The sequence below is a fragment of the Lagenorhynchus albirostris genome, chromosome 13, assembly GCF_949774975.1.
Source record: "Lagenorhynchus albirostris chromosome 13, mLagAlb1.1, whole genome shotgun sequence".
Classification (NCBI taxonomy): domain Eukaryota; kingdom Metazoa; phylum Chordata; class Mammalia; order Artiodactyla; family Delphinidae; genus Lagenorhynchus; species Lagenorhynchus albirostris.
In genome coordinates this window covers 27,738,021-27,765,200 of record NC_083107.1, presented here as the reverse complement: position 1 = coordinate 27,765,200, position 27,180 = coordinate 27,738,021, and the positions used below count along the sequence as shown (strand labels likewise).

Genomic DNA, 27,180 nt, shown 5'->3' with positions numbered 1-27,180 from the left:
AAAGAAAGGGACGGGACCTGCATCTGTGGAAGGGAGCTGTGAAGGAGGAAAAGTTTCCACACACTAGGAGCCCCTTCACTGGCGGAGACGGGGGCTGGCAGGGGGGAAGCTTCGGAGCCACGGAGAAAAGCACAGCAACAGGGGTGCAGAGGACAAAGCGGAGAGATTCCCACCCAGAGGATCGGTGCCGACCAGCACTCACCAGGCAGAGAGGCTTCTCTGCTCACCTGCCAGGATGGATGGGGGCTGGGAGCTGAGGCTCCGGCTTTGTAGGTCAGATCCCAAGGAGAGGACTAGGATTGGCTGTGTGAACACAGCCTGAAGGGGGCTAGTGCACCACAGCTAGCCGAGAGGGAGTCCGAGAAAAAGTCTGGACCTGCCTAAGAGCCAACAGACCATCGTTTTGAGGTGCACGAGGAGAGGCGAGTCAGAGCACCGCCTAAATGAGCTCCAGAGACGGGTGTGAGCCGTGCAGACACCAGAGATGGGCATAAAACGCTAAGGATGCTGCTGCAGCCACCAAGAAACCTGTGTGCAAGCATAGGTCACTATCCACACCTCCCCTCCCAGGACCCTGTGCAGCCTGCCACTGCCAGGGTCCCGTGATCCAGGTACAACTTCCACAGGAGAACACACGGCATGCCTCAGGTTGTTGCAACATCATGCTGACCTCTGCCGCCGCAGGCTCGCCCCACATTCTGTACCCCTCCCATCCCGGGGCCTGAGTGAGCCAGAGGCACCTAATAAGCTGCTCCTTTAACCCCATCCCGTCTGGGTGAGGAACAGACGCTGTCAGGGGACCTACACGCAGAGGCAGGGCCAAACCCAAAGCTGAACCTCAGGAGCTGTGCGAACAAAGAAGAGAAAGGGAAATTTCTCCCAGCAGCCTCAGGAGCAGCAGATTAAATTGCCACAATCAACCTGATGTAACCTGACTCTGTGGAATACAACATTTCATCCCAAAACTGAGGCAGTGGACTTTGGGAGCACCTGTAGACTTGGAGTTTGCTTTCGGCATTTAATTGGTTTCTAGTTTTATGTTTATCTTAGTTTAGTATTTAGAGTTTATTTTCATTTGTATATTTGCTTATTGATTTGGTTGCTCGCTTCTTTTTTTTAATATATATATAGGTATATAAATTTTTTTCCTTTTTGTCTTTTTGTGAGTGTGTATGTCTATGCCTCTTTGTGTGATTTTCTTGGTACAGCTTTCCTTTTACCGTTTGTCCTAGGGTTCTGTCTGCCTTTTTTCGTATAGTTTTTAGCACTTGTTATCATTGGTGGATTTGTTTTTTGGTTTCGTTGCTCTCTTCTTTCTTTCTTTCTTTTTTAAATTAATTTTTCAGTTTTTTACTTTTAATAATTACTTTCTATTTTAATTACTTCATTATTATTTTTTCTTTCTTTCTTGATTTCTTTTTTTCTCTCTTTTCTTCTGAGCCATGTGGCTGACAGGGTCTTGGTGCTCCGGCCGGGTGTCAGGCCTGAGCCTCTGAGGTGGGAGAGCTCAGTTCAGGACATTGGTCCACCAGAGACCTCCGGCTCCATGTAACATCAAATGGCGAAAGATCTCCCAGAGATATCCATCTCAATGTGAAGACCCAGTTCCACTCAACGACCAGCAAGCTAAAGTGCTGCACACCCTATGCCAAACAACTAGGGAGACAGGAACACAACCCCACCTATTAGCATAGAGGCTGCCTAAAATCATAATAAGGTCACAGACACACTAAAACACACCACTGGACATGGTCCTGCCCACCAGAAAGACAAGATCCACCCCATCCACCGGAACACAAGCACTAGTCCCCTCCAACAGGAAGCCTACACAACCCACTGAACCAACCTTAGGCACTGGGGGAAGACACCAAAAACAAGGGTAAGTACGAACCTGCAGCCTGCGAAAAGGGGACCCCAAACACAGTAAGTAAAGAAAAATGAGAAGACAGAGAAACACACAGCAGATGAAGGAGCAAGGTTAAAAACCACCAGACCAAAAAAATGAACAGGAAATAGGCAGTCTACCTGAAAAAGAACTGAGATTAATGATAGTAAAGATGATCCAAAATCTTGGAAACAGAATGGAGAAAATACAAGAAACGTTTAACAAGGAACTAGATGAACTAAAGAGCAAACAAACGATGAACAACACAATAAATAAAATTAAAAATTCTCTAGAAGGAATCAATAGCAGAATAACTGAGGTAGAAGAATGGATGAGACCTGGAAGATAAAATACTGGAAATAACTACTGCAGAGAAGAATAAAGAAAAAACAATGAAAAGCATTGAGGACAGTCTTAGAGACCTCTGGGACAACATTTAAATGCACGAACATTCGAAGAAGAGCAAAAGAAAGGGACAGAGAAAATATCTGAAGAGATTATAGTTGAAAACTTGCCTAATATGGGAAAGGAAATAGTCAATCAAGTCCAGGAAGCGCAAGAGTCCCATACAGGATAACTCCGAGAAGAAACATGCCAAGACATATATTAATCAAACTATCAAAAATTAAATGCAAAGAAAAAATATTAAAAGCAGCAAAGCAAAAACAACAAATAACATACAAGGGATTCCCCATAAGGTTAACAGCTGAACATTCAGGAGAAACTCAGCAAGCCAGAAGGGAGTGGCAGGACATATTTAAAGTGATGAAAGGGAAAAACCTACAACCAAGATTACTCTACCCAGCATGGATCTCATTCAGATTCAATGGAGAAATTAAACCTTTACAGACAAACAAAAGTTAAGAAATTCAGCACCACCAAACCAGCTTTACAACAAAGGCAACAGGAACTTCTCTAGGCAGGAAACACAAAAGAAGGAAAAGACCTTCAATAACAAACCCAAAACAATTGAGAAAATGGTAATAGGAACATACATATCGATAATTACCTTAAATGTAAATGGGTTAAATGCTCCAACCAAAAGACACAAACTGGCTGATTAGATACAAAGACAAGACCTGTATATATGCTGTATACAAGAGACCCACCTCAGACCTAGGGACACATATAGACTGAAAGTGAGGGGACGGAAAAAGATATTCCATGCAAATGGAAATCAAAAGAAAGCTGGAGTAGCAATTCTCGTATCAGACAAAACAGACCTTAAAATAAAGACTATTACAAGAGACAAAGAAGGAAACTACATAATGATCAAGGTATCAATCAAAGAAGAAGGTATAACAATTGTAAATATTTATTCACCCAACATAGGAGCACCTCAATACATAAGGCAAATACTAACAGCCAAAAAACGGGAAACTGACAGTAACACAATCATAGTAGAGGACTTTAACACCACACTTTCACCAATGGACATACCATCCAAAATGAAAATAAGGAAACACAAGCTTTAAATGACACATTAAACAAGGTGGACATAATTGATATTTATAGGACATTCCACTGAAAAACAACAGAATACACTTTCGTCTCAAGTGCTCATGGAACATTCTCCAGGATAGATCATATCTTGGGTCACAAATCAAGCCTTGGTAAAGTTAAGAAAATTGAAATCGTATCAAATACCTTTTCCAACCACACGCTGAGCCAAGATATCAAAAATCTGTAAAAACTACAAACACATGGAGGCTAAATAATATACTACTTAATAACCAAGAGATAACTGAAGAAATCAAAGAGGAAATCAAAAAATACCTAGAAACAAGTGACAATGAAAACACGACAACCAAAAACCTACGGGATGCAGCAAAAGCACTTCTAAGAGGGAAGTTTATAGTAATACAATCCTACCTCAATAAACAAGAAACATCTCAAATAAACAAGTTAACCTTACGCCTAAAGCAATTAGAGAAAGAAGAACAAAAAACCCCCAAAGTTAGCAGAAGGAAAGAAATCATAAAGTTCAGATCAGAAATAAATGAAAAAGAAATAAAGGAAACAATAGCAAAGCTCAGTAAAACTAAAAGCTGGTTCTTTGAAAAGATAAACAAAATTGATAAACCATTAGCCAGTCTCATCAAGAAAAAAAGGTGAGAAGACTAAAATCAATAGAATTAGAAATGAAAAAGGAGAAGTAGTAACTGACACTGCAGAAATACAAAGGATCATGAGAGATTACTACAAGCAACAACATGCTAACAAAATGGACAACCTGGAAGAAATTGACAAATTCTTAGAAAAGGACAACCTTCTGAGACTGAACCAGGAAGAAATAGAAAATATACACAGACCAATCACGAGCACTGAAATTGAGACTGTGATTAAAAACCTCCCAACAAACAAAAGCCCAGGACCAGAGAGCTTCACAGGTGACTTTTACCAAACATTTAAAGAGCTAAAACCTATCTTTCTCAAACTCTTCCAAAATAGAGCAGAGGAAGGAACACTCCCAAACTTGTTCTACGAGTCCACCATTAACCTGATAACAAAACCAGACAAAGATGTCACAAAGAAAGAAAACTACAAGGCAATATCACTGATGCACAGATGCAAAAATCCTCAAAAAAATACCAGCAAACAATCCAACAACATATTAAAAGGATCATACACCATGACCAAGTGGAGTTTAACCAGGGAATGCAAGGATTTTTCAATATACGTAAATCAGTCAATGTGATAAACCATATTAACAAATTGAAAGAGAAAAATCATATGATCTCTCAATAGATGTAGGAAAAGCTTTTGACAAAATCAACACCCGTTTATGATAAAAACTCTCCAGAAAGTAAGCATAGAGGGAACTTAACATAATAAAGGCCATGCAAGACAAACCCACAGCTAACATCATACTCAGTGGTGAAAAACTGAAAGTATTTCCAGTAAAATCAGGAACAAGACAAGGTTGTCCACTCTCACCACTATTATTCAATATAGTTTTGGAAGTTTTAGCCACAGCAATCAGAGAAGAAAAAGAAATAAAAGGAATACAAATCGGAAAAGAAGAAGTAAAGCTGGCACTGTTTGCAAATGACATGAGTATCATAAAGAATCCTAAAGATGCTACCAGAAAACTACTAGAGCTAATGGATGAATTTGCTAAAGTAACAGGATACAAAATTAATGCACAGAAATCTCTTGCATTCCTATATACTAATGATGAAAAATCTGAAAGTGAAATTTAGGAAACACTCACATTTACCTTTGCAAGAAAAAGAATAAAATACCTAGGAATAAACGTACCTAAGGACACAAAAGACCTGTATGCAGAAAAATATAAGACATTGATGAAAGAAGTTAAAGATGATACAAACAGATGGAGAGATATACCATGTTCTTGGATTGGAAGAATCAACATTGTGAAAATGACTAAACTACCCAAGGCAATCTACAGATTCAATGCAATCCCTAGTAAACTACCAATAGCATTTTTCACAGAACTGAAACAAAAAATTTCACAATTTGTATTGAAACACAGAAGACCCCAAATAGCCAAAGCAATCTTGAGAAAGAAAAATGGAGCTGGTGGAATCATGCTCCAGGAACTCAGACTATATGACAAACCTACAGTAATGAAGACAGTATGGTACAGGCACAAAAACAGAAATATAGATCAATGGAACAGGACAGAAAGCCCAGAGATAAACCCATGCACATACGGTCACCTTATCTATGATAAAGGAGGAAAGAATATACAATGAAGAAAAGACAGCCTCTTCAATAAGTGTTGCTGGGAAAACAGGACAGCTACATGTAAAAGAATGAAATTAGAACACTCCCTAACACCATATACAAAAATAAACTCAAAATGGATTAAAGACCTAAATGTAAGGTTAGACACTATAAAACTCTTAGAGGAAACAAATGCAGAACACTCTATGACATAAATCACAGGAAGATCCTTTTTGACCTACCACCTTGAGAAATGGAAATAAAAAGAAAAATAAATAAATGGGACCTAATGAAATTTAAAACCTTTTGCACAGCAAAGGAAATGATAAACAAGATGAAAAGACAACCCTCAGAATGACAGAAAATATTTGCAAATGAAGCAACTTACAATGGATTAGTCTCCAAAATTTACAAGCAGCTCATACAACTCAATATCAAACAACCTAATCCAAAAATGGGCAGAAGACCTAAATAGACATTTCTGCAAAGAAGATATACAGATGGCTAACAAACACATGAAAGGATGCTCAGCATCACTAACCATTAGAGAAATGCAAATCAAAACTACAATGGGGTATCACCTCACACCAGTCAGAATGGCCATCATCAAAAATCTACAAACAATAAATGCTGGAGAGGGTGTGGAGAAAAGGGAACCCTCTTGCACTGTTGGTGGCAATGTAAATTGATACAGCCACTATGGAGGTTCCTTAAAAAATTAAAAATAGAACTGCCATACGACCCAGCAAACCCAATCCTGGGCATATACACTGAGAAAACCATAATTCAAAAAGAGTCATGTACCACAATGTTTATTGCAGCATTATTTACAAGAGCCAGGACATGGAAGCAACCTAAGTGTCCATCAACAGATGAATGGATACAGAAGATGTGGCACATATATACAATGGAATATTACTCAGTCATAAAAAGAAACGAAATTGAGTTATTTATAGTGAGGTGGATGGACCTAGAGTCTGTCATAGATAGTGAAATAAGTCAAAAAGTGAAAAACAAATACCGTATGCTAACACATATATATGGAATCTAAAAAAAAAAAAGTGGCTCTGAAGAACCTAGGGCTATACAGGAAAAGACACAGACATAGAGAATGGATTTGAGGACATGGGGAGTTGGAAGGGTAAGCTGGGATGAAGTGAGAGAGTGGCATGGAGTTATAAATGCTACCAAATGTGAAACAGTTAGCTACTGGAAAGCAGCCGCATAGCACAGGGAGATCAGCTTGGTGCTCTGTGACCACCTAGAGGGGTGGGGTAGGGAGGGTGAGAGGGAGATGCAAGAGAGAGGGGATATGGGGATATATGTATATGTATAGCTGATTCACTTTGTTATAAAGCAGAAACTAACATACTATTGTAAAGCAGTTATACTCCAATAAAGATGTTAAAAAAAAAGGAAGAAATTATAGCTGAAAGCCTCCCAGATTTTGGCAAGAATATGGACATACAGATACATAAATCTTAAAGGACCTCAAGCAAGATCAACCAAAGGAAGATTACAGCCAAAAGTATTATAATGAAATTATCAAAAGTCAAAGACAAAAAGAGAATACTGAAAGATGCAAGAAAATACGTGCAACACTGCAGCTAAGGAAGCAGTGGGATGATATACTCAAAGAACTTAAAGAAAAAAACAGCCAAACCAAAATGGTATATGCATCAAAGCTGTCCTTAAGAAAAAAAGGAAAGCTAAATATTTTCCCAAACAGAAGTGGAGGATTTTCATCACCACTACACATATCTTATATGAAATGCTAAAGGGAGTTCTTCAAATTGAAATTTTAAAAGGCAAAGTAACAACATGAAAATGTATGAATGTATAAAACACAGTGGTAAAAGCAAATACACAAATTCATAAGAGCATAACACTGTAATGATGGTACATAAGTCAGTTTGAAATCTACTGTAAAAGTTAAGAGACAAAAATATTAAAAATTATTATATGTACAACAGTCTGTTAATGGATACATATTACCAAAAAATATACAGAATGGTATCAGTAGCACAAAATGTGTTGCGGGGGGAGAAAAGGGGTAGAGTTATTGGATTCAATTGAAGCTAAGTTGTTAACAGCTTAAAAGAGACTTTTTTTTTTTTTTTTGTGGTACCGGGCCTCTCACTGTTGTGGCCTCTCCCGTTGCAGAGCTCAGGCTCCAGACGCACAGGCTCAGCGGCCATGGCTCACAGGTCCAGCTGCTCCGCGGCATGTGGGATCTTCCCAGACCGGGTCACGAACCTGCATCCCCTGAATTGGCAGGCAGACTCTCAACCACTGCGCCACCAGGGAAGCCCTTAAAAGAGACTTTTTAAGATGCCTTATATAAACCTCACAGTAAAAACAAACAAACAAAAAAAACCTCAAGAAGCCAAACTAATGTTAAAGAAAAGGAATCAAAGCATACTTCAAAATATCAACAAACCTACAAGGAAGACAGCAAGAAAGGAACAAAGAAAATACAAAACAATGAGAAAACAATTAACAAAATGGCAATAATTACTTCTTCTCTATCAATAGTTACTTTAAATGTAGATGGATTAGATTCTCCAACCTAACTACACATCATTGCTAATGGATAAAAAAACAGGATTCAACAATATGCTGCCTACAAAACACATACAGGCTGAAGTGAAGGGACAGAAAAACATACTCCATGTGAACGGTAACCAAAAGAGAGCAGGAATCACTATACTTATATAGAACAATATACACTTTCACTCACAATCGGTCACAAGAGACAAAGAAGATCACTAATTAATGACAAAGGGATTAATTAATCAAGGGGATATAAGAACAGTACATATTTAAGCACCCAACATTGGAGCACCTAATATATAAAGCAAATACTAAAAGAACTGTAGGGAAAAATAAACAGCATTATATTAATGGTACAGGACGTCAATATTTTACTTTAATCAATAGATAATCAAGATAGAAAATCGGTAAGAAAGTAGTTGACATTAATGACACTAAAGATCAAATAAAGTTCACAGACATACACAGAACATTTAAACCAAGAGCAGCAGAACACATATCCTTCTAAAGCATAGAAGAAACAATGTCCAGGATATATTATATGTTGGGCCACAAAACAAGTTTTAAGAAATTTAAGAAGACTGAAATCTTAAGTCTCTTTTCCAGCCACAATGGTATGAAGAGAAATAACAAAAGGAAAATTGGAAAATTAACATTAAAATTTAAAATATTTTTTAATCCTAGTACCATCTAAATAGATGCAGAAAAAGTATTTGACAAAATTCAACAAACTTGCAAGGTAAAAACTCTTAAAACATTAGATACAGAAGAACATACCTCAACGTGATAAAGGCCGTATATGACAAGCTCACAGCTAACAACACATTCAACAAAGAAAAGCTGAAATATTGTCTTCTAAGATCAGAAAAAAGACAAAGGTGTGCACTCTTACCACTTCTATTCAGAAGTCCTAGCCAGAGCAATTAGACAAGAATAATAAATAAAAGGTATGCAACAGAGAAAGGAAAATGTTGTCTTTGTTTGCAGATAACATGATCTTGTATATAGAAAACCTTAAAGACTCCACCAAAACAATATCAGAAATAATAAACAAGTGCAGTAGAGATGAATGATACAAAATCAATATACAAGTCTGTTGAGATTTTACTCACTAACAAGAAACTATATAAAAAAGAAACTTAAGAAAACAATATCATTTAGAATAGTATCATAAAGAATACAGGGGCCAAGATGGTAGAGTGGGGAGACTCTGAGGATACATCCTCACAAAAGCCCAACAAAATTATAACTATATATAAAGCAACTATCTATGAGAACTACCTAAAGACTAACAGAAAAGATCTGCCACAACTAAAGATATATAAAGAAGAAACCACAGTGAGACAGGTAGGAGGGACAGAGACTTGGTATAGTCAAGACACACAACCACAGGGAGGCAACCCACAAATCAGAAAATAATCACAAGTGCAGAGGGTCTCTCAAAGAGGCAAAGGGTCTGAGCCCCACATTGGGCTCCCAAGTCTGGGGGTCCTGCACTTACAATATGATTCCCCAGAATGTCTCATTTAAGGCCAGTGAGGCTTGTGTATGGGAGAGCTAGAGGGCTATAGAAAACAGAGACTTCACTCTTAAATGGCACACACAAAGTCTCTCATGCTCCAAGGCCAAGTGAAGAGGCAGAGATTTGAAAGGAACCTAGTCAGACATACTTGCTGATCTTGGAGAATCTCCCAAAGAGGAAGGAGGCAACTGGGACTCCCTCTGGGAACTGAGACACTGGCAGGAGCCATATTTGGAAGCATGTTGTACCACAAATACATTGGTACTGGCAAGCACCATTTTGGACTCCTCCCTCTAACCTATTATCCATGGGGACTTATGCCCAACATCAAAGCAGCACCAGCCCACGGGCCATGGAGTCCTCAAGACAGCTGCACTGAGACACTACCCCACCCACCAGCCCACCAGTCTAGGGACCCCTGGGGCCGAACAGCCAGCTGCCTCAGGATGCCACTCCACCAACCAGTAGGCTGGCGTTAGTCCCAAGACGCTTAAGCTGAGAGGCCACTGACACCAGGAACCAGGCCTGGCTACCAATAGGTCAGCACCAGCCCTGTAAGATCCCAGGCCATACAGCTAGCATTGCCAGAACCTAGCACAGTCCATCACAAGCCAGCAGCCACTAGACAAGTCAGGGCCTAGCAGCCAACTGTGCCAGGGGTCAGCCTTTCCTGACAGAGTACCCACTGCAGTCAGCTGCAAAAGAAGGGTCCACTTAGTCCACACAGGGGGCCGCCCTAGAGCATATATCTCAAGTGACCACATGGGAGTGTGCTGCTGGGCCCCATAGGAAGTCCCCTACATGAGGCCACTATAAGATTGGGAATGTAACCAACCCACCTAATGTATAAAAATAAACAGATAATAAGACAAACTGAGGAGGCACAGTAATGTGTTCCCAAGAAAAGAACAAGACAAAACCTCAAAAGAACAAAAAAAAGCAAAGTGCTTATCTCAAGCAATCTACACAATAAGGAGTACAAGGTAATGGTCATAAAAATGCTAAACGAACACTGAAGGAGAATGGATGAACACAGTTATAGAAGAGTTAAAAAAATATATGAACAACTGAAGAATAAAATAACTGAAATAAGAAATACAATGCAAGGAATCAACAGTAAATTAGATAATACAGAAGAACAAACCAGTGAACTGGAAGAAAGTAATAGCACTCAAAATGAACAGGAAAAAAAGAAAAAAGAATTCGCAAAAATTGAGTATAATTTAGGGCTTCCCTAAATTATATATGGTGGCGCAGTGGTTGAGAGTCCGCCTGCTGAGGCAGGGGACGCAGGTTCATGCCCCGGTCTGGGAGGATCCCATATGCCGCAGAGTGGCTGGGCCCGTGAGCCATGGCCGCTGAGCCTGCACATCCAGACCTGTGTTCCGCAACGGGAGAGGCCACAGCAGTGAGAGGCCCACATACCACAAAAAAATAAAAAAAAAAATTGAGTATAATTTAAGAGACATCAGGACAAATAAAGCATACTAACATTTGCATTATGGGGGTCCCAGAGTGGAAAGAGAGAAAAAGGCACAGAATTTATTTGAAGAAATAATAGCTGAAAATTTCCCTAACCTGGAAAAGGAAACCTAAATCCAGATCCAGGAAACAAAGAGAGTCTCAAAAAAGATGAACTTAAAGAGGACCACACCAAGACACATTATAATTAAAATGGGAAAAGTTAAAGAGACATTATTAAAAGCAGCAAGAGAAAAGCAACTAGTTATTACAAGAGAATTAGTAAAAGACCATAAGCTGATATTTTTAGCAGAAACTTTGCAAGCCAGAAGGGAGTGATGATATATTCAAAGTGCTGAAATGAAAAAAACTACAACAAAGAATACTGTACCTGGCAAGGCTATAATTCAGATTTGAAGGAGAAATGAAGAGTTTCATGGATAAGCAAAAGCTAAAAGACTTCAGGACCATTAAAATTGCTTTAGGAGAAACAGTAAAGGGACTTCTTTAAGCAGGAAAGAAAAGACCACAATTAGAAACATGAAAATTATTAAAGAAAAACTCTCATTAATAAAGGCATACATACAGTAAATTCAGTAGATCAATCACTTATAAAGCTCATAGAAAGATTAAGAGACAAAAGTAGTAAATATCATCTATATACACAGTAAGTAGTGAATGGATACACAAAACAAAAAGATATAAAATATGATGCCAGAAACATTAAATGTAGAGGAGAGGAAAAATGAAGGGTTATTAGAATGCATTCAAAGGTGAGAGATGTTCAATTTAAAATAATCGTGTGTGTGTGTGTGTGTGTGTGTGTGTGTAGTCACATAAGAATCTCATGGAAACTACAAACCAAAAACCTATGATAGACACACAGGCAAAAGAATATAAATGAATCCAAACATAACACTAACACTACTCATCAAATCACAGGCAATAGAGCAAAAGAAGGAAGAAACAACAACAATAAAAAAAACTATAAAAACAACCAGAAAACCAAAAAAAACACAATGAATACAAACCTACCACTAAATACCATAAATGCAAATGAACTAAACTTACCAATAAAAAAACACAGAGTGAATTAATGGATTTAAAAAGAAAGCAAGTGATCAATGAAGAAATCAAAGAGGAAATCAAAAAATACCTAGAAACAAATGACAATGGAGACACGACAACCCAAAACCTATGGGATGAAGCAAAAGCAGTACTAAGAGGGAAGTTTATAGCAATACAATCCTACCTTTAGAAACAGGAAATAAACAACCTAACCTTACATCTAAAGCAATTAGAGAAAGAAGAACAAAAAAACGCCCAAAGGTAGCAGAAGGAAAGAAATCATAAAGATCAGATCAGAAATAAATGAAAAAGAAATGAAGGAAATGATAGCAAAGATCAATAAAACTAAAATCTGGTTCTTTGAGAAGATAAACAAAATTGATGAACCATTAGCCAGACTAATCATGAAAAAAAGGGAGAAGACTCAAATCAATAGAATTAGAAATGAAAACGGAGAAGTAACAACTGACACTGCAGAAATACAAAGGATCATGAGAGATTACTACAAGCAACTCTATGCCAATAAAATGGACAACCTGGAAGAAATGAACAAATTCTTAGAAATGCACAACTGCCAAGACTGAATCAGGAAGAAATAGAAAATATAAAAAGACCAATCACAAGCACTGAAATTGAAACTGTGATTAAAAATCTTACAACAAACAAAAGCCCAGGACCAGATGGCTTCACAGGCGAATTTTATCAAACATTTAGAGAAGAGCTAACACCTATCCTGCTCAAACTCTTCCAAAATATAGCAGAGGGAGGAACACTCCTACACTCATTCTATGAGGCCACCATCACCTTGATACCAAAACCAGACAAGGATGTCACAAAGAAAGAAAACTACAGGCCAATATCACTGATGAACACCGATGCAAAAAACCTCAACAAAATACTAGCAAACAGAATCCAATAGCACATTAAAAGGATCATACACCATGATCAAGTGGGGTTTATTCCAGGAATGTAAGGATTCTTCAGTATACGCAAATCAATCAATGTGATACACCATATTAACAAATTGAAGGAGAAAAACCATAGGATCATCTCAATAGATGCAGAGAAAGTTTTTGATAAAATTCAACACCAATTTATGATAAAAACCCTGCAGAAAGTAGGCATAGAGGGAACTTTCCTCAACATAATAAAAGCCATATATGCCAAACCCACAGCCAACATTGTCCTCAATGGTGAAAAACTGAAACCATTTCCACTAAGATCAGGAACAAGACAAGGTTGCCCACTCTCACCATTCTTATTCAACACAGTTTTGGAAGTTTTAGCCACAGCAATCAGAGAAGAAAAGAAATAAAAGGAATCCAAATTGGAAAAGAAGTAAAGCTGTCAGTGTTTGCAGATGACATAATACTATACATAGAGAATCCTAAAGATGCTACCAGAAAACTACTAGAGCTAATCGATGAATCTGGTAAAGTAGCAGGATACACAATTAATGCACAGAAATCTCTGGCATTCTTATACACTAATGATGAAAAATCTGAAAGTGAAATTAAGAAAACACTTCCATTTACCATTGCAACAAAAGAATAAAATATCTAGGAATAAACCTACCTAAGGAGACAAAAGACCTGTATACAGAAAATTATAAGACACTGATGAAAGAAATTAAAGATGATACAAATAGATGGAGAGATATACCATGCTCTTGGATTGGAAGAATCAACATGGTGAAAATGACTCTACTACCCAAAGCAATCTACAGATTCAGTGCAATCCCTATCAAACTACCACTGGCATTTTTCACAGAACTAGAACAAAAAATTTCACAATTTGTATGGAAACACAAAAGACCCCAAATAGCTAAAGCAATCTTGAGAACAAAGAATGGAGCTGGAGGAATCAGGCTCCCTGACTTCAGACTATACTACAAAGCTACAGTATCAAGTAATCAAGACAGTATTAGCACAAAAACAGAAATATAGATCAATGGAACAGGATAGAAAGCTCAGAGACAAACCCACACACATATGGTCATTTTATCGTTGATAAAGGAGGCAAGAATATACAATGGAGAAAAGACAGCCTCTTCAATAAGTGGTGCTGGGAAAACTGGACAGGTACATGTAAAAGTATGAAATTTAGAACACTCCCTAACACCATACACAAAAATAAACTCAAAATGGATTAAAGACCTAAATATAAGGCCAGACACTATCAAACTCTTAGAGGAAACCATAGGCAGAACACTCTATGACATAAATCACAGCAAGATCCTTTTTGACCCACCTCCTAGAGAAATGGAAATAAAAACAAAAATAAACAAGTGGGACCTAATGAAACTTAAAAGCTTTTGCACAGCAAAGGACACCATAAGCAAGATGAAAAGACAACCCTCAGAATGGGAGAAAATATTTGCAAATGAAGCAACTGACAAAGGATTGATCTCCATAACTTACAAGCAGCTCATACAGCTCAATAACAAAAAAACAAACAACCCAATCCAAACATGGGCAGAAGATCTAAATAGACATTTCTCCAAAGATATACAGAGTGCCAACAAACACATGAAGGAATGCTCAATATCATTAATCATTAGAGAAATGCAAATCAAAACTATAATGAGATATCATCCCACACCAGTCAGAATGGCCATGATCAATAAATCTACAAATAATAAATGCTGGAGAGGGTGTGAAGAAAAGGGAACCCTCTTGCACTGTTGGTGGGAATGTAAATTGATATAGCCACTATGGAGAACAGTATGGAGGTTCCTTAAAAAATAAAAATAGAACTACCATATGACCCAGCAATCCCACTACTGGGCATATACCCTGAGAAAACCATAATTCAAAAACAGTCATGTACCAAAATGTTCATTGCAGCTCTATTTACAATAGCCAGGACATGGAAGCAACCTAAGTGTCCATCAACAGATGAATGGATAAAGAAGATGTGGCACCTATATACAATGGATTATTACTCAGCCATAAAAAGAAATGAAATTGAGTTATCTGTAGTGAGGTGGATGGACCTAGAGTCTGTCATACAGAGTGAAGTAAGTCAGAAAGAGAAAAATAAATACCGTATGCTAACACATATATATGGAATCTAAGAAAAAAAAAAAGGTCATGAAGAACCTAGGGGTAAGACGAGAATAAAGACACAGACGTACTAGAGCATGGACTTGAGGATATGGGGAGGGGGAAGGGTAAGTTGTGACAAAGTGAGAGAGTGGCATGGACATATATACACTATCAAACTTAAAATAGATAGCTAGTGGAAAGTAGCCGCATAGCACAGGGAGATCAGCTAGGTGCTTTGTGACCACCTAGAGGGGTGGGATAGGGAGGGTGTGAGGGAGGGAGATGCAAGAGGGAAGAGATGTGGGAACATATGTATATGTATAACTGATTCACTTTGTTATAAATCAGAAACTAACACACCATTGTAAAGCAATTATACTCCAATAAAGATGTGGAAAAAAAAAAGCAAGGTGCATATATACGGCACCTACGAGAGGTTAACTTCAGAGCTAAAGACACACACAGAATGAAAATGAGAGAATGGAAAACATATTCTCTGCAAATGGAAATGAAAACTGGGGTAGCAACAGAGATCAGACAGGAGAGACTGTAAAATAAAGATGGTAACAAAAAACAAAGAACATTATATAATGACAAAGGGGTCAATCTTGCAAGATTTTAAAATTCTCAATACATATGCATGCAATGTAGGTGCATATAAATACATAAAGCAAATATTAAGCAATAATAATAACAGGGGACATGAACACTCCACTTACATCAACGGACAGATCATCAAGACAAAATCAATAAGGAACCACTTACTTTAAACAACACATTAGATCAGTTGTACTTTATAGATATATTTAGAACATTCCATCCAAAAGGAGAATACACATTCTTTTCAATTGCACATGAAACATTCTCTAAGATAAATCACATGCTAGGCCACAAAACAAGTCTCAATAAATTTAAGAAGACTGAAATCATGTCAAGAATCTTTTCTGATAACAATGGTATGAGACTAGAAATCAAGTACAAGAAAAAAACTGCAAAAGAACACAAACACCTAGAGACTAAACCATATGCTACTAAAAATTCAATGGATCACCGAATAAATGAGGAAAGAAATTTAAAAATACCTAGAAACAAACAGAAACAAAACCAAAACAATCAAAAATCTATTGGATGCAGTAAAAGCAGCTCTAAGAGGGAAGTTTATAGCAATGAAAGCTTATCTCATGAAATAAGAAAAATTTCAAATAAGCAACGTAACCTTACACCTAAAGAAACCAGAAAAAGATGAATAAATAAAACCCAAAGTAAGCAGAAGGAAATAAACAATAAAGATTAGAGCAGAAATAAATAAAATAGACACTAAAAAACAATCAATAAAACTTAAGAGTTGCTCCTTTGAAAAGACAATACACCATCAGCCAGATTCATTAGAATAAAAGGTGAGAAGGCACAAATAAATAAAATCAGAAATGAAAGAGGGACTCTTACAACCAACACCACAGAAATTAAAAGGATCATAAGAGACTACTACAAAAACTTACACAGCAATAAAATGAACAACTTGAAAGAAATGGACAGATTCCTAGAAATGTACAATCTCCCAAGAGTGAATCAAGAATAAATAGAAATACGAACAGACTGATTACAAATAAAGAAACTGAATCAATTATTTAAAGAAAGCCCCCTATAAACACAAGTGCAGAACCAGATGGCTTCACAGATAAACTATAACAAACATTTTAAAAGAATTAACACCTATCCTTCTCTAACTAGTAAAAAAAAAATTGAAAAGGAAGAAACACTTCCTAAATCATTCTATGAGGACAGCATAACCCTGATACCGAAACAAGACAAAGACACCACAAAACACCCCCCACAAAATTACAGGTTAATTTCACTGATGAACACAGATCCAAATATATTCATCAAATTATTAGCAAACTGAATTCAATAATATATTAAAACGATCATACTCCATCATCAAGTGATATTTACCCCAGGGATGCAAGGTTACCTCAACATCTGCAAATTACTCAGCGTGATATACCACATTAACAAACTGAAGAATAAAATTCATATATGATTGGGAAAGGAGATCAAGATGGTGGAATAAAAGGATGTAGAGCTCACCTCCTCCCATAAATATATCAAAAATACATTGACATGTGGAACAGTTCTCACAGAATATCTGCTGAACTCTGGCAAAAGATCTCTTGCAATCAAAACTACAAGAAAGATGACCACGTAACCTAACAGGTAGGAGGAAAGGGAAAAAAGGAACGTGCATCTCTGGAAGGAAGCTGTAAAATGGGAAAGGTTTCCTCACCTGGGGCACCCCCTTCACCAGCTGGGAGATCAGCAGGAACAGAAAGGGCGTGACATAGGCTCAGAGAAGAGCGTAGCAGCCAGCTGGCAGCAGGTAGAACATAGAGAGACCATGACAGGTGGTCCTGGCCACCTCCCTGCACTCCCCAAATGAGATGTGCACACACCAGCAGGTGTGTGCGATGCCTGGGTGTTGAATATCCAGATTTAACAGAGAGACCCAGGAAGAGGACTGGAGTAGGCTGCGCAGAGATAACCTAAAGGGGCTAGAGTGTGGTCCGAGCTGCAACCAGATGTGTGCACAGGATGAAGCCGAAGTTTGATAATAGAAGCTCCATTGTTAACACACATGAAAGGAGGGGGGGGGCCCACCAGGGCAGCATCATTCTCACTTTATTTTTTATTGCAATATAGTTGATTTACAATGTTGTGTTAGTTTCAGGTGTACAGCAAAGTGATTTAATTATACATATATGTGTATCTATTCTTTTCCGGATACCTTTACCTTATAGATTATTACACTGTATTGACTAGAGTTCCCTGTGCTATACAGTAGGTCCTTATTGATTATCTATTTTATATATTATAGTGTGTATATGTTAATCCCAGCTGCTTAATTTCTCCCTCCTGCCCCCCACCTTCCCCCTCTGGTAACCATAACTTTGTTTTTTAAGCCTGTGAGTCTTTTTCTGTTTTGTAAATAAGTTCATCTGAATCGCTTTTTAGATTCCACATACAAATGATATCATATGATATTTGCCTTTCTCTGTCTGACTTCATAATCTCTAGGTCCATCCATGTTGCTGCAAATAGCATTATTTCATTATTTTTTTATGGCTGAGTAATATTCCATATGTACCACATCTTCTCTATCCACACCTCTGTAGATGAACAACATTTAGGTTGCTACTATGTCTTGGCTACTGTAAATAGTGCTGCAATGAACACTGGGGTACATGAACCTTTTCAAAGTATGGTTTTCTCCGGATATATGCCCAGGAGTGGGATTGCTGGGTCATATGGTAACTCTATTCTAAGATTTTTTGGGAATCTCCATACTGTTCTCCACAATGGCTGTATCAATGTACATTCCCACCAACAATGTAGGAGGGTTCCCTTTTCTCCACACCCTCTCTAGCATTTGTTGTTTGTAGACTTTTTGATGATGGTCTTTCTAACCAGTGTGAGGTGATAGCTCCTTGTAGATTTGATTTGCATTTCTCTAATAATTAGTGATGTTAAGCATCTTTTCATCTGCTTTTCAGCCATCTGTATGTCTTCTTTGGAGAAATGTCTATTTAGATCTTCTGTCCATTTTTTTTAATTAATTAATTTATTTTTGCTGTGTTGGGTCTTCGCTTCTGTGTGAGGGCTTTCTCTAGTTGTGGCAAGCGGGGGCCACTCTTCATCGCGGTACGTGGGCCTCTCACTATCGCGGCCTCTCCCATTGCGGAGCACAGGCTCCAGACACGCAGGCTCAGTAGTTGTGGCTCACGGGCCTAGCCGCTCTGCGGCATGTGGGATCCTCCCAGACCAGGGCTCGAACCCATGTCCTCTGCATTAGCAGGCAGATTCTCAACCACCGTGCCACCAGGGAAGCCCTTTCTGCCCATTTTTTGATGGAGTTGTTTTTTTTGATATTGAGCTGCATGAACTGTTTGTATATTTTGGAAGTTAATCCCATGTCAGTTGCATCATTTGCAAATATTTTCTCCCATTCTGTGGGTTGTCTTTTCGTTTTATGGTTTATTTACTATGCAAAAGTCTTTAAGTTTAATTAGGTCCCATTTATTTATTTTTGTTATATTCATTACTCTAGGAGGGAATCCAAAAAGATATTTCTGTGATTTATGTCAAAGAGTATTCTGCCTGTCAAAGAGTATTCTGCCTATGTTTTCCTCTAAGTGTTTTATAGTATCCAGTCTTACATTTAGGTCGTTTATCCATTTTGAGTTTATTTTTGTGCATGGTGTTAAAGAATATTCTAATTTTATTTTTTTTTACATGTAGCTGTCCAGTTTTTCCAGCACCATTTATTGAAGAGACTGTCTTTCCTCCATTGTATAATCTTGCTGCCTTTGTTGTAGATTAATTGGCCATAGGTGTGTGGGTTTATTTCTTGGCCTTCTATCCAGTTCCACTGATCTATAAGTCTGGCTTTGTGCCAGTACCATACTGATTTGATTACTGTAGCTTTATAGTATAGTCTAAAGTCAGGGGGCCTCATTCCTCCAGCTCCATTTTCCTTTCTCAAGATTGTTTTGGCTATTCAGGGTCTTTTGTGTTTCCACACAAATTTTAAGATTTTTTGTTCTAGATCTGCGAAAAATGACACAGGTAATTTGATAGGAATTGCATTGAATATATAAATTACCTTGGATAGTATAGTCCTTTGGATAATATTGATTCTTCTAACCCAAGAACATGGTATATCTTTCCAGTTGTTTGTGTCATCTTCTATTTCTTTCATCAGCATATTATAGTTTTTGGAATACAGGTCTTTTGCCTCCTTATGTAGGTTTATTCCTAGGTATTTTATTCTTTCTGATGCGATGGTAAATGGCATCGTTTCCTTAATTTCTCTGATATTTCATTGTTAACGTATAGAAATGCAACTGATTTATGTATGTTAATTTTGTATCCTGCAACTTTACCGAATTCACTGATGAGCTCTAGTAGTTTTCTGGTAGCATCTTTAGGATTCTGTATGTATAGTACCATGTCATCTGCAAATAGTGACAGTTTTACTGCTTTTCCAATTTGGATTCCTTTTATTTCTTTTTCTTCTCTGATTCCTATGGCTAAGACTTCCAAAATTTGTTGAATAAAAGTGGTGAGAGTAGACATCCTTGTCTTGTTCCTGATCTTAGAAGAAATGCTTTCAGTTTTCACCATTGAGTACGATGTTAGCTGTGGGTTTGTCATATATGCCCTTTATTATGTTGAGGTAGGTTCCCTCTATCTCCACTTTCTGGAAAGTTTTTTTCATAAATAGTTGATGAATTTTGTCAAAAGCTTTTTCTGCATCTATTGAGATGATCACATGGGTTTTATTCTTCAATTTGTTAATGTGCTATACCACATTGATTGATATGTGGATACTGAGAAATCCTGGCATCCCTGGGATAAGTCCCACTTGATCATGCTGTATGAGCCTTTTAATGTATTGTTGGACTTGGACTGCTAGTATTTTGTTCAGGATTTTTGCATCTATGTTCATCAATGATATTGGCCTGTAATTTTCTCTTCTTTGTGGTGCTATTTTTGTCTGGTTTTGGTATCAGGGTGATGGTGGACTCATAGAATGAGCTTGGAAGGGTTCCTTCCTCTGCAATTTTCTGAAACAGTTTCAGAAGGATAGATGTTAACTCTTCTCTCAGTGTTTGATAGAATTCTCCTCTGAAGCCATCTGGTCCTGGACTTTTGTTTGTCAAGAGTTTTTTAATCACAGTTTCAATTTCATTGCTTGGTTGGTCTGTTCATGTTTTCTATTTCTTCCTGGTTCAGTTTTGGGAGACTGTACCTTTCTAAGAGTTTGTCCATTTCTTCTAGGTTGTCCGTTTCGTTGGCATACAGTTGCTTGTAGTAGTCTCTTATGATCCTTTGTATTTCAGTGGTGTCAGTTGTAACTTCTCCTTTTTTCATTTCTAATTTTATTGATTTCAGCCCTCTCCCTTTTTTTCCTGATGAGTTTGGCTATAAAGGTTTATCAATTTTATTTATGTTTTGAAAGAACTGGCTTTTAGTTTCATTGATCTTTTCTGTTGTTTCCTTCATCTCTATTTCATTTATTTATGCTCTGATCTTTATGATTTCTTTCCTTCTGCTAACTTTGAGTTTTGTTTGTTCTTCTTTCTGTAGTTGTTTTAGATTTAAGACCAGGTTGTTTATTTGGGATTTGTCTTGTTTTACGAGGTAAGATAGTATTGCTATGATCTTACCTCTTAGAACTGCTTTTGCTGCGTCCCATAGGTTTTGGATTGTCTTGTTTGCATTTTCATTTGTCTCTAGGTATTTTCTGATTTCCTCTTTGATTTTTCCAGTGATCCATTGGCTACTTAGTAGCATATTGTTTAGGCTTCACGTGTTTGTGTTTTTTACAGTTTTTTTTTCTTGGAGTTGATTTCTAATCTCATAGTGTTATGGTCAGAGAACATGCTTGATATGATTTCAATTTTCTTAAATTTCACAAGGCTTGCTTTATGGCCCAGCACGTGGTCTATCCTGGAGAATTTTCCATGTGTACTTAAAAAGAATGTGTATTCTGCTGCTTTCAGATGGAATGCTCTATAAATATCAATTAAGTCCATCTAATGTGTCACTTAAGATCTGTTTCTGTATTGATTTTCTGTCTGAATGATCTGTCCATTGATGTAAGTGTGGTGTTGAAGTCCCCCACTACTATTGTGTTACTGTCAATTTCTTCTTTTATGGCTGTTAGTATTTGCCTCACATATTGAGGTGCCCCTATATCTCTCTCCTTCTGTTGGGCCATTAGTATAAGTAGTTGAACTGGGTTTGGGTTCTATTGTTGCTATGATTACCTTCAGTGCTTCATAGATTTCAAATTTTTCCAATGATAGCATGGGCCTATGTGTTATTACTGGGGTCCCAGAAGGTTTTTCAAGTTTTTCAAAAAGTTTCTGCATCATCCACATTTTTCAGCTATACCTACAATACAGAATTGATCTCTCTTTCCCTACATTCTTGCCCATCACCTAGTGGTGCTACCACTTGTTACTTAGTTCTTACTGGACTATTAGTGGAGATCAAAGGACTTACTCTGCTGTCCTGGCCAGCTTCAGTTTTAGACTGGTCATGTGTCCTGATGCTAAGGGATGGAGCTTGCTCAACATCCTTGTCCTTCCTTCCAGTGGCAGCCAAACTCTGCCTTGTATATGTGGTGGGTCTAGTGCAGAAATTTTCTGCCCTCTTCCAGTATTAGAAGACCTCTAATGGTACTGGTATAAGACCCTAAGCCCAGGACTATTTTCTGTCCTTCTCCCAAGAGTTGAAAGGCTTTTTTTCTTTTACCTTCTCCACGGTTTTAACAATTGGTCTTTACCTGTGTTCTGCAGAAAGAGTTTGCTGCCCATCCCCCAGTGTCACAAAGTTTTTGGTCTACATGAGTGAAGGGTCCAAACTGGGGGCGGCGGGGGGGCCTTCATGCCTTTCTCAGAGCAGTGGCGGATCCCATCCTCTATGCCTGTAACATCACTGATGGCTTTCTCTGATCTCTTACCCAGCTCCCAGTCTTTCTCATGAGCACTCAGTGGAGGTCCATGGAAAAGGCCATATGAGTGAGTTAAATTCCTCCTAGATATTAGCTCCAACTAAGATATTACTGATCCATTAACTCTTTAGTTGATTTCCTCTTTCTCACCTGTGTGATAGCTATGCCTTTCTTCTTTGCTCTGTCACAAATGAGGGAGGTCAGGGCATCCTGTCACTCTCTCCTGAGAGGGGCTAGTCTCAACTTGGATTTCCAGGTATTTGGCCACTCCATAACTCCGGCTCTCTAATGGGTTCCAGAAAAGTTTTCATTTTGTAGTTTATCTGTTTTGATTGGGAAGAAGCAATACTCTTTCCAGCTTTCTATACTGTAGACATAAGTAGAAGTATCTCATAGCAATTAGCTTTAAAAAGAAAAAAAGTGCTGTGCATGTATTCACAAGGAAGAAAGACTAAAAAAAAAAAAAAAAAAGAAAAAAGAAAGAAATTCTCATATAGAAAGGGTGGTTATTAATGTGGTAGACTTTTGGGTCATTTACATTTTTCTTCTATGTGCTATTCTATATCTCTCAAGTTCTTTACAGAGAGATAATTTTATAACTTAAAAAAAAGATCTGCATATATATATGTGTATTCTATTTTTTAAGTCAAGTGCAAATGATAGAACATTATTTTACCATAGAAATGCCATTTACTTGCTGTTTTTAAAATAAACTTTCAAATAAATTTTGTGTCCTCAGAATTCATACAATTACATATGTATTCAATATCTGTAATCTTTCTCAGTATCCTCTGTTCAATGTAAAAGACAAAATTCTTGCTAGGAAAAGAAATTAAAGTTTGATTTAAGAAAATAATTATGCTTAAAGCTTCATAAGAATCTATCTTTTTCTTATAAATTTATTTATTTTTGGCTGCGTTGGGTCTTTGTTGCTGTGCGTGGGCTTTCTCTGTGGCGAGCGGGGGCTATTCTTTGTTGTAGTGTGCAGGCTTCACAGTGGCTTCTCTTGTTGTGGAGCACAGGTTCTAGGCACATGGGCTTCAGTAGTTGTGGCATGTGGGCTCAGTAGTTGTGGCTTGCGGGCTCCAGAGCACAGGCTCAGTAGTTGTGGCACATGGGCTTAGCTGCTCCATGGCATGTCGGATCTTCCCAGACCAGGGCTCGAACCCATGCCCCCCACATTGGCAGGCGGATTCTTAACCACTGTGCCACCATGGAAGTCCCCATAAGCATCTCAATACAGTAGTTTTTCCTGTTTTGAGAGCCTTGTGTTAAAGAAAACTAACTGTTTTTATTCATATTATGTCTTACACCTCATAATATAATCTCCCCACAATGACAGCTACGATTGCCAAAGTGATTTCTGTCACTCCAGGTTATAATGTAAATGTAGCCCAGGAAATAAGATAAACAGCAATTGAAGAGTAAAAGGCATCTGTAAACCAACCCCCGCCGAACTGAATATTTTTTTTAAACTGGCAATGTTAAACATATCAAAGGAGTTTTCAGGCAAAAACTTAATATAGTTAAGCAGTAAAAAGACTTCTGAACAATTTACTCAGATTATCCCTTTACCATATTACCTTTCCTCCAAAAAAGGATAGAAGAAGTCATTATGCAATGAACTTGTAATAATTTACATACAGTAACGTACCAAAAAGTACCTTAGAGACCATTCTCTGGTACTAAGTAATTTGATGGTGGTCATTTGAAGGGTAAAAAAGTTTTGGTTTATAATTTCCAAAGATAATCTCATTTCCAAAAGAACATTTCTATAAAATCAATCTCATTTTCAGAGAAAAGAACTAATTAATTACACAAACCTTGTGTTTCATTTTTTTACTTAGTAAGAATGGCTATCAAGCAAGTAACCAAAACTATTTTCCAATTGTCTATTTTCAGAGTTGTGTGGCACACCATACATCCACTCACTTCTTTCTTTCCTTCTTTCTTTCCTCTTCCTTCCTTCCTTCCTTCCTTCTTTCCTTCCTTCCTTCCTCCCTCCCTCCCTCCCTTCCTTCCTTTAAAATTTACTAAGCTGGGTGCAGAGGATATTGTGCTGAACAAAACTTAAAATGTTTCTACCCTTCAAGAGGCCTTTTCTTACATCCTCAATTTGTCTCAGACTCGGTTCTTATTTTGTTGCTGTATATTTTCATCACTTAATAATAATTGCACAGTTCCTCAATTACAGTAGGTACTCTTCGAAGACATGCATTTTCAGCAACTTAATGTCCTTACTACCAAGCACCATCTCACAAATAATAGATTACTCACAATGCATGATGAATAAAACAAATAAATAAACAAAGGAGCTTATAGTCCAGCACACACAGAAACACACAGATACAATAAACGCATAGAGCAATAAAATCTAAGATGAGCTATAATGACAGTATTCAGAGATTACCGAAGTAGCACAAAGGAGTCAGCAGATCAACTCCATTAGGGGTGGAAGTGGTCAAAAAGCTTCATTCAGCACATGATATTTAAACTGAATCTTGAAAGATGGTTAGAAGTGAGTCAGGAGCTTCAGAAGAGAAGAAATAACTTCAAGTAGAGAGAAAATCATGAGCAAATTAAGAGAGATAAAAAATAGCATGTTATGATCAGAAAATAGCAAACAGGCTGGTATGACTGAAGCATGGGGTGACAGGGAAATTACCCTGAGATATGAATCTGGAAAAGGTACAGGGGACTAGGTCAAGGAATGGGGGAGGAGGCAGATAGACAAATATGTCAGGCTAGAGTATGCCGTGAGAAATCTCTGCAAAGGTGAGAAGAATAAAGTTAAATGATAAGATTTGATTTTAGAAAACTTACTCTAGGGGACATACAGAATAGAATAAGGAAAACTAAAGGATAGATGGTTGGGAAAGTAAAGTTAGAAGTAAAAGAACAATTAGGAGACTACTTAAATAGTCCAAGACAAATATGACTACAACATGAATTAAAGCAGCCATACTGGGAAGAGAAAACTTTAAAGGAAAAAAAAAAAAAAAACTGAAAAAAAGAAATTGATGTAATTTTGTCCTCAATTAGATTTAGAGAGGCTCATTTACAAATGAGTACTGCCCTCATTTGTTAAATGGTAATAATTAGTGCTTACCTCAAAGAAATATTATAAATTCCTGAGATAATGCATGTAAAATACTTCACAATATGATTGCCAAAGAATAAGGTTTATAAACATGGCAGTAATTATTTTGTTGATGCTGATGCTGATTGGATTTGAATCCTGGCTTGAATACTTACTCCCTGTGTGACCTTCATGAAGTTACTTAATCTCTCTTTCCCTCACATTCCTCCTCTGTAACAATGGAGTATGCTCCCTAGTACCTCATAGATAAGTACTATTTTGAGTTTTATAGATGTAATAACATATTCATGAAGGGTTTCTAAAAATTTAGACCAATATCTGAAACTTTATTTTTAATAAAAATAGTTATTAATAGAAAATAGGAGTTGAAAATGATTCTCGGATTTCCAATATGGGCGAACGGTGATACTCACTGAGAGGAGGAGGCTCCTTTAAAAAGCCAATCATTCTCCTTCAAATTCTTTAAGATGAATTAAGTGTTCTTCTCAGTGTTTTGCAAGCACACTATACATATTACAACACTCACCATGGTATATTTTAACTGTCTATTTTCATGTCTATTATCCTCAGTAAATACTGATGATATCTAAGGGCAAAAAACTGTCTGTTAATCCTGCATCCCCAAAAAGCAGGATGCATCTGGTATATAAACAGGCTCAATATACGTTAGTGAAATAATTAAACTTAAAGGAGATATGAATTCCTTTAACAAGTCCAGAGAATATTTGGAAATAATGGTATTTCCAAAGAATTTTACATGCTACTCCCCTACGGGCCTTAAATTTTCATCAAATAGAATGTAAAAAATAGTATATTATACTACTCTTTTCTAGTGAATTCTCACTAGATAGTGTTGAAATGTAAATCTGTAAAGAAAATAGCAGAGAATAAAGTAAATAATATAAACAAAAAGAAATTATTCAAGAGTTTCCAACTTTCCTTTTCACCATGACCATATAAATATAGCAGTGCCACACTGTAAAGGGCTAATATTAAGACTTTCAAAATAAGAGCTAAGGGAACATCAAAAGTATTCCAGAATATTTATGTATATGGAGCCATAATCTCACTATCTGTTGTATTTCCATTGTTTCATACTATACCTTAGATGAAGATCTTCTGAAAACTTCAGACAGGCGTAGATGAATTCTTTAATTTGGTTGTAAACTTTTGGCACAAATTCAGAGAATGGAAACTTTTTTGGAAATGGTTGCTGTAAAAGCAAGAATTAATGAAAGCCAAGTCACAAACCAACATACATTGAAAATACCTATAAATTAATTAAAATGCAAAGGAAATTTTCTTCCACACTGTGAACTGCCTGCTTAACAATCTCAG

General features: G+C 37.3%; 1 protein-coding gene across 1 annotated transcript in view; it reads right to left on the bottom strand.

Annotated features, from left to right (window-relative positions):
* EXOC6B (exocyst complex component 6B) overlaps nucleotides 1-27,180 on the bottom strand; it is a 712,247-nt gene that overhangs the window by 309,332 nt on the left and 375,735 nt on the right. Inside the window, exon 15 of the mRNA XM_060169979.1 lies at nucleotides 26,946-27,055. Coding sequence (XP_060025962.1) covers nucleotides 26,946-27,055 — 110 coding nt within the window. The remainder of the gene's footprint in view (nucleotides 1-26,945; nucleotides 27,056-27,180) is intronic.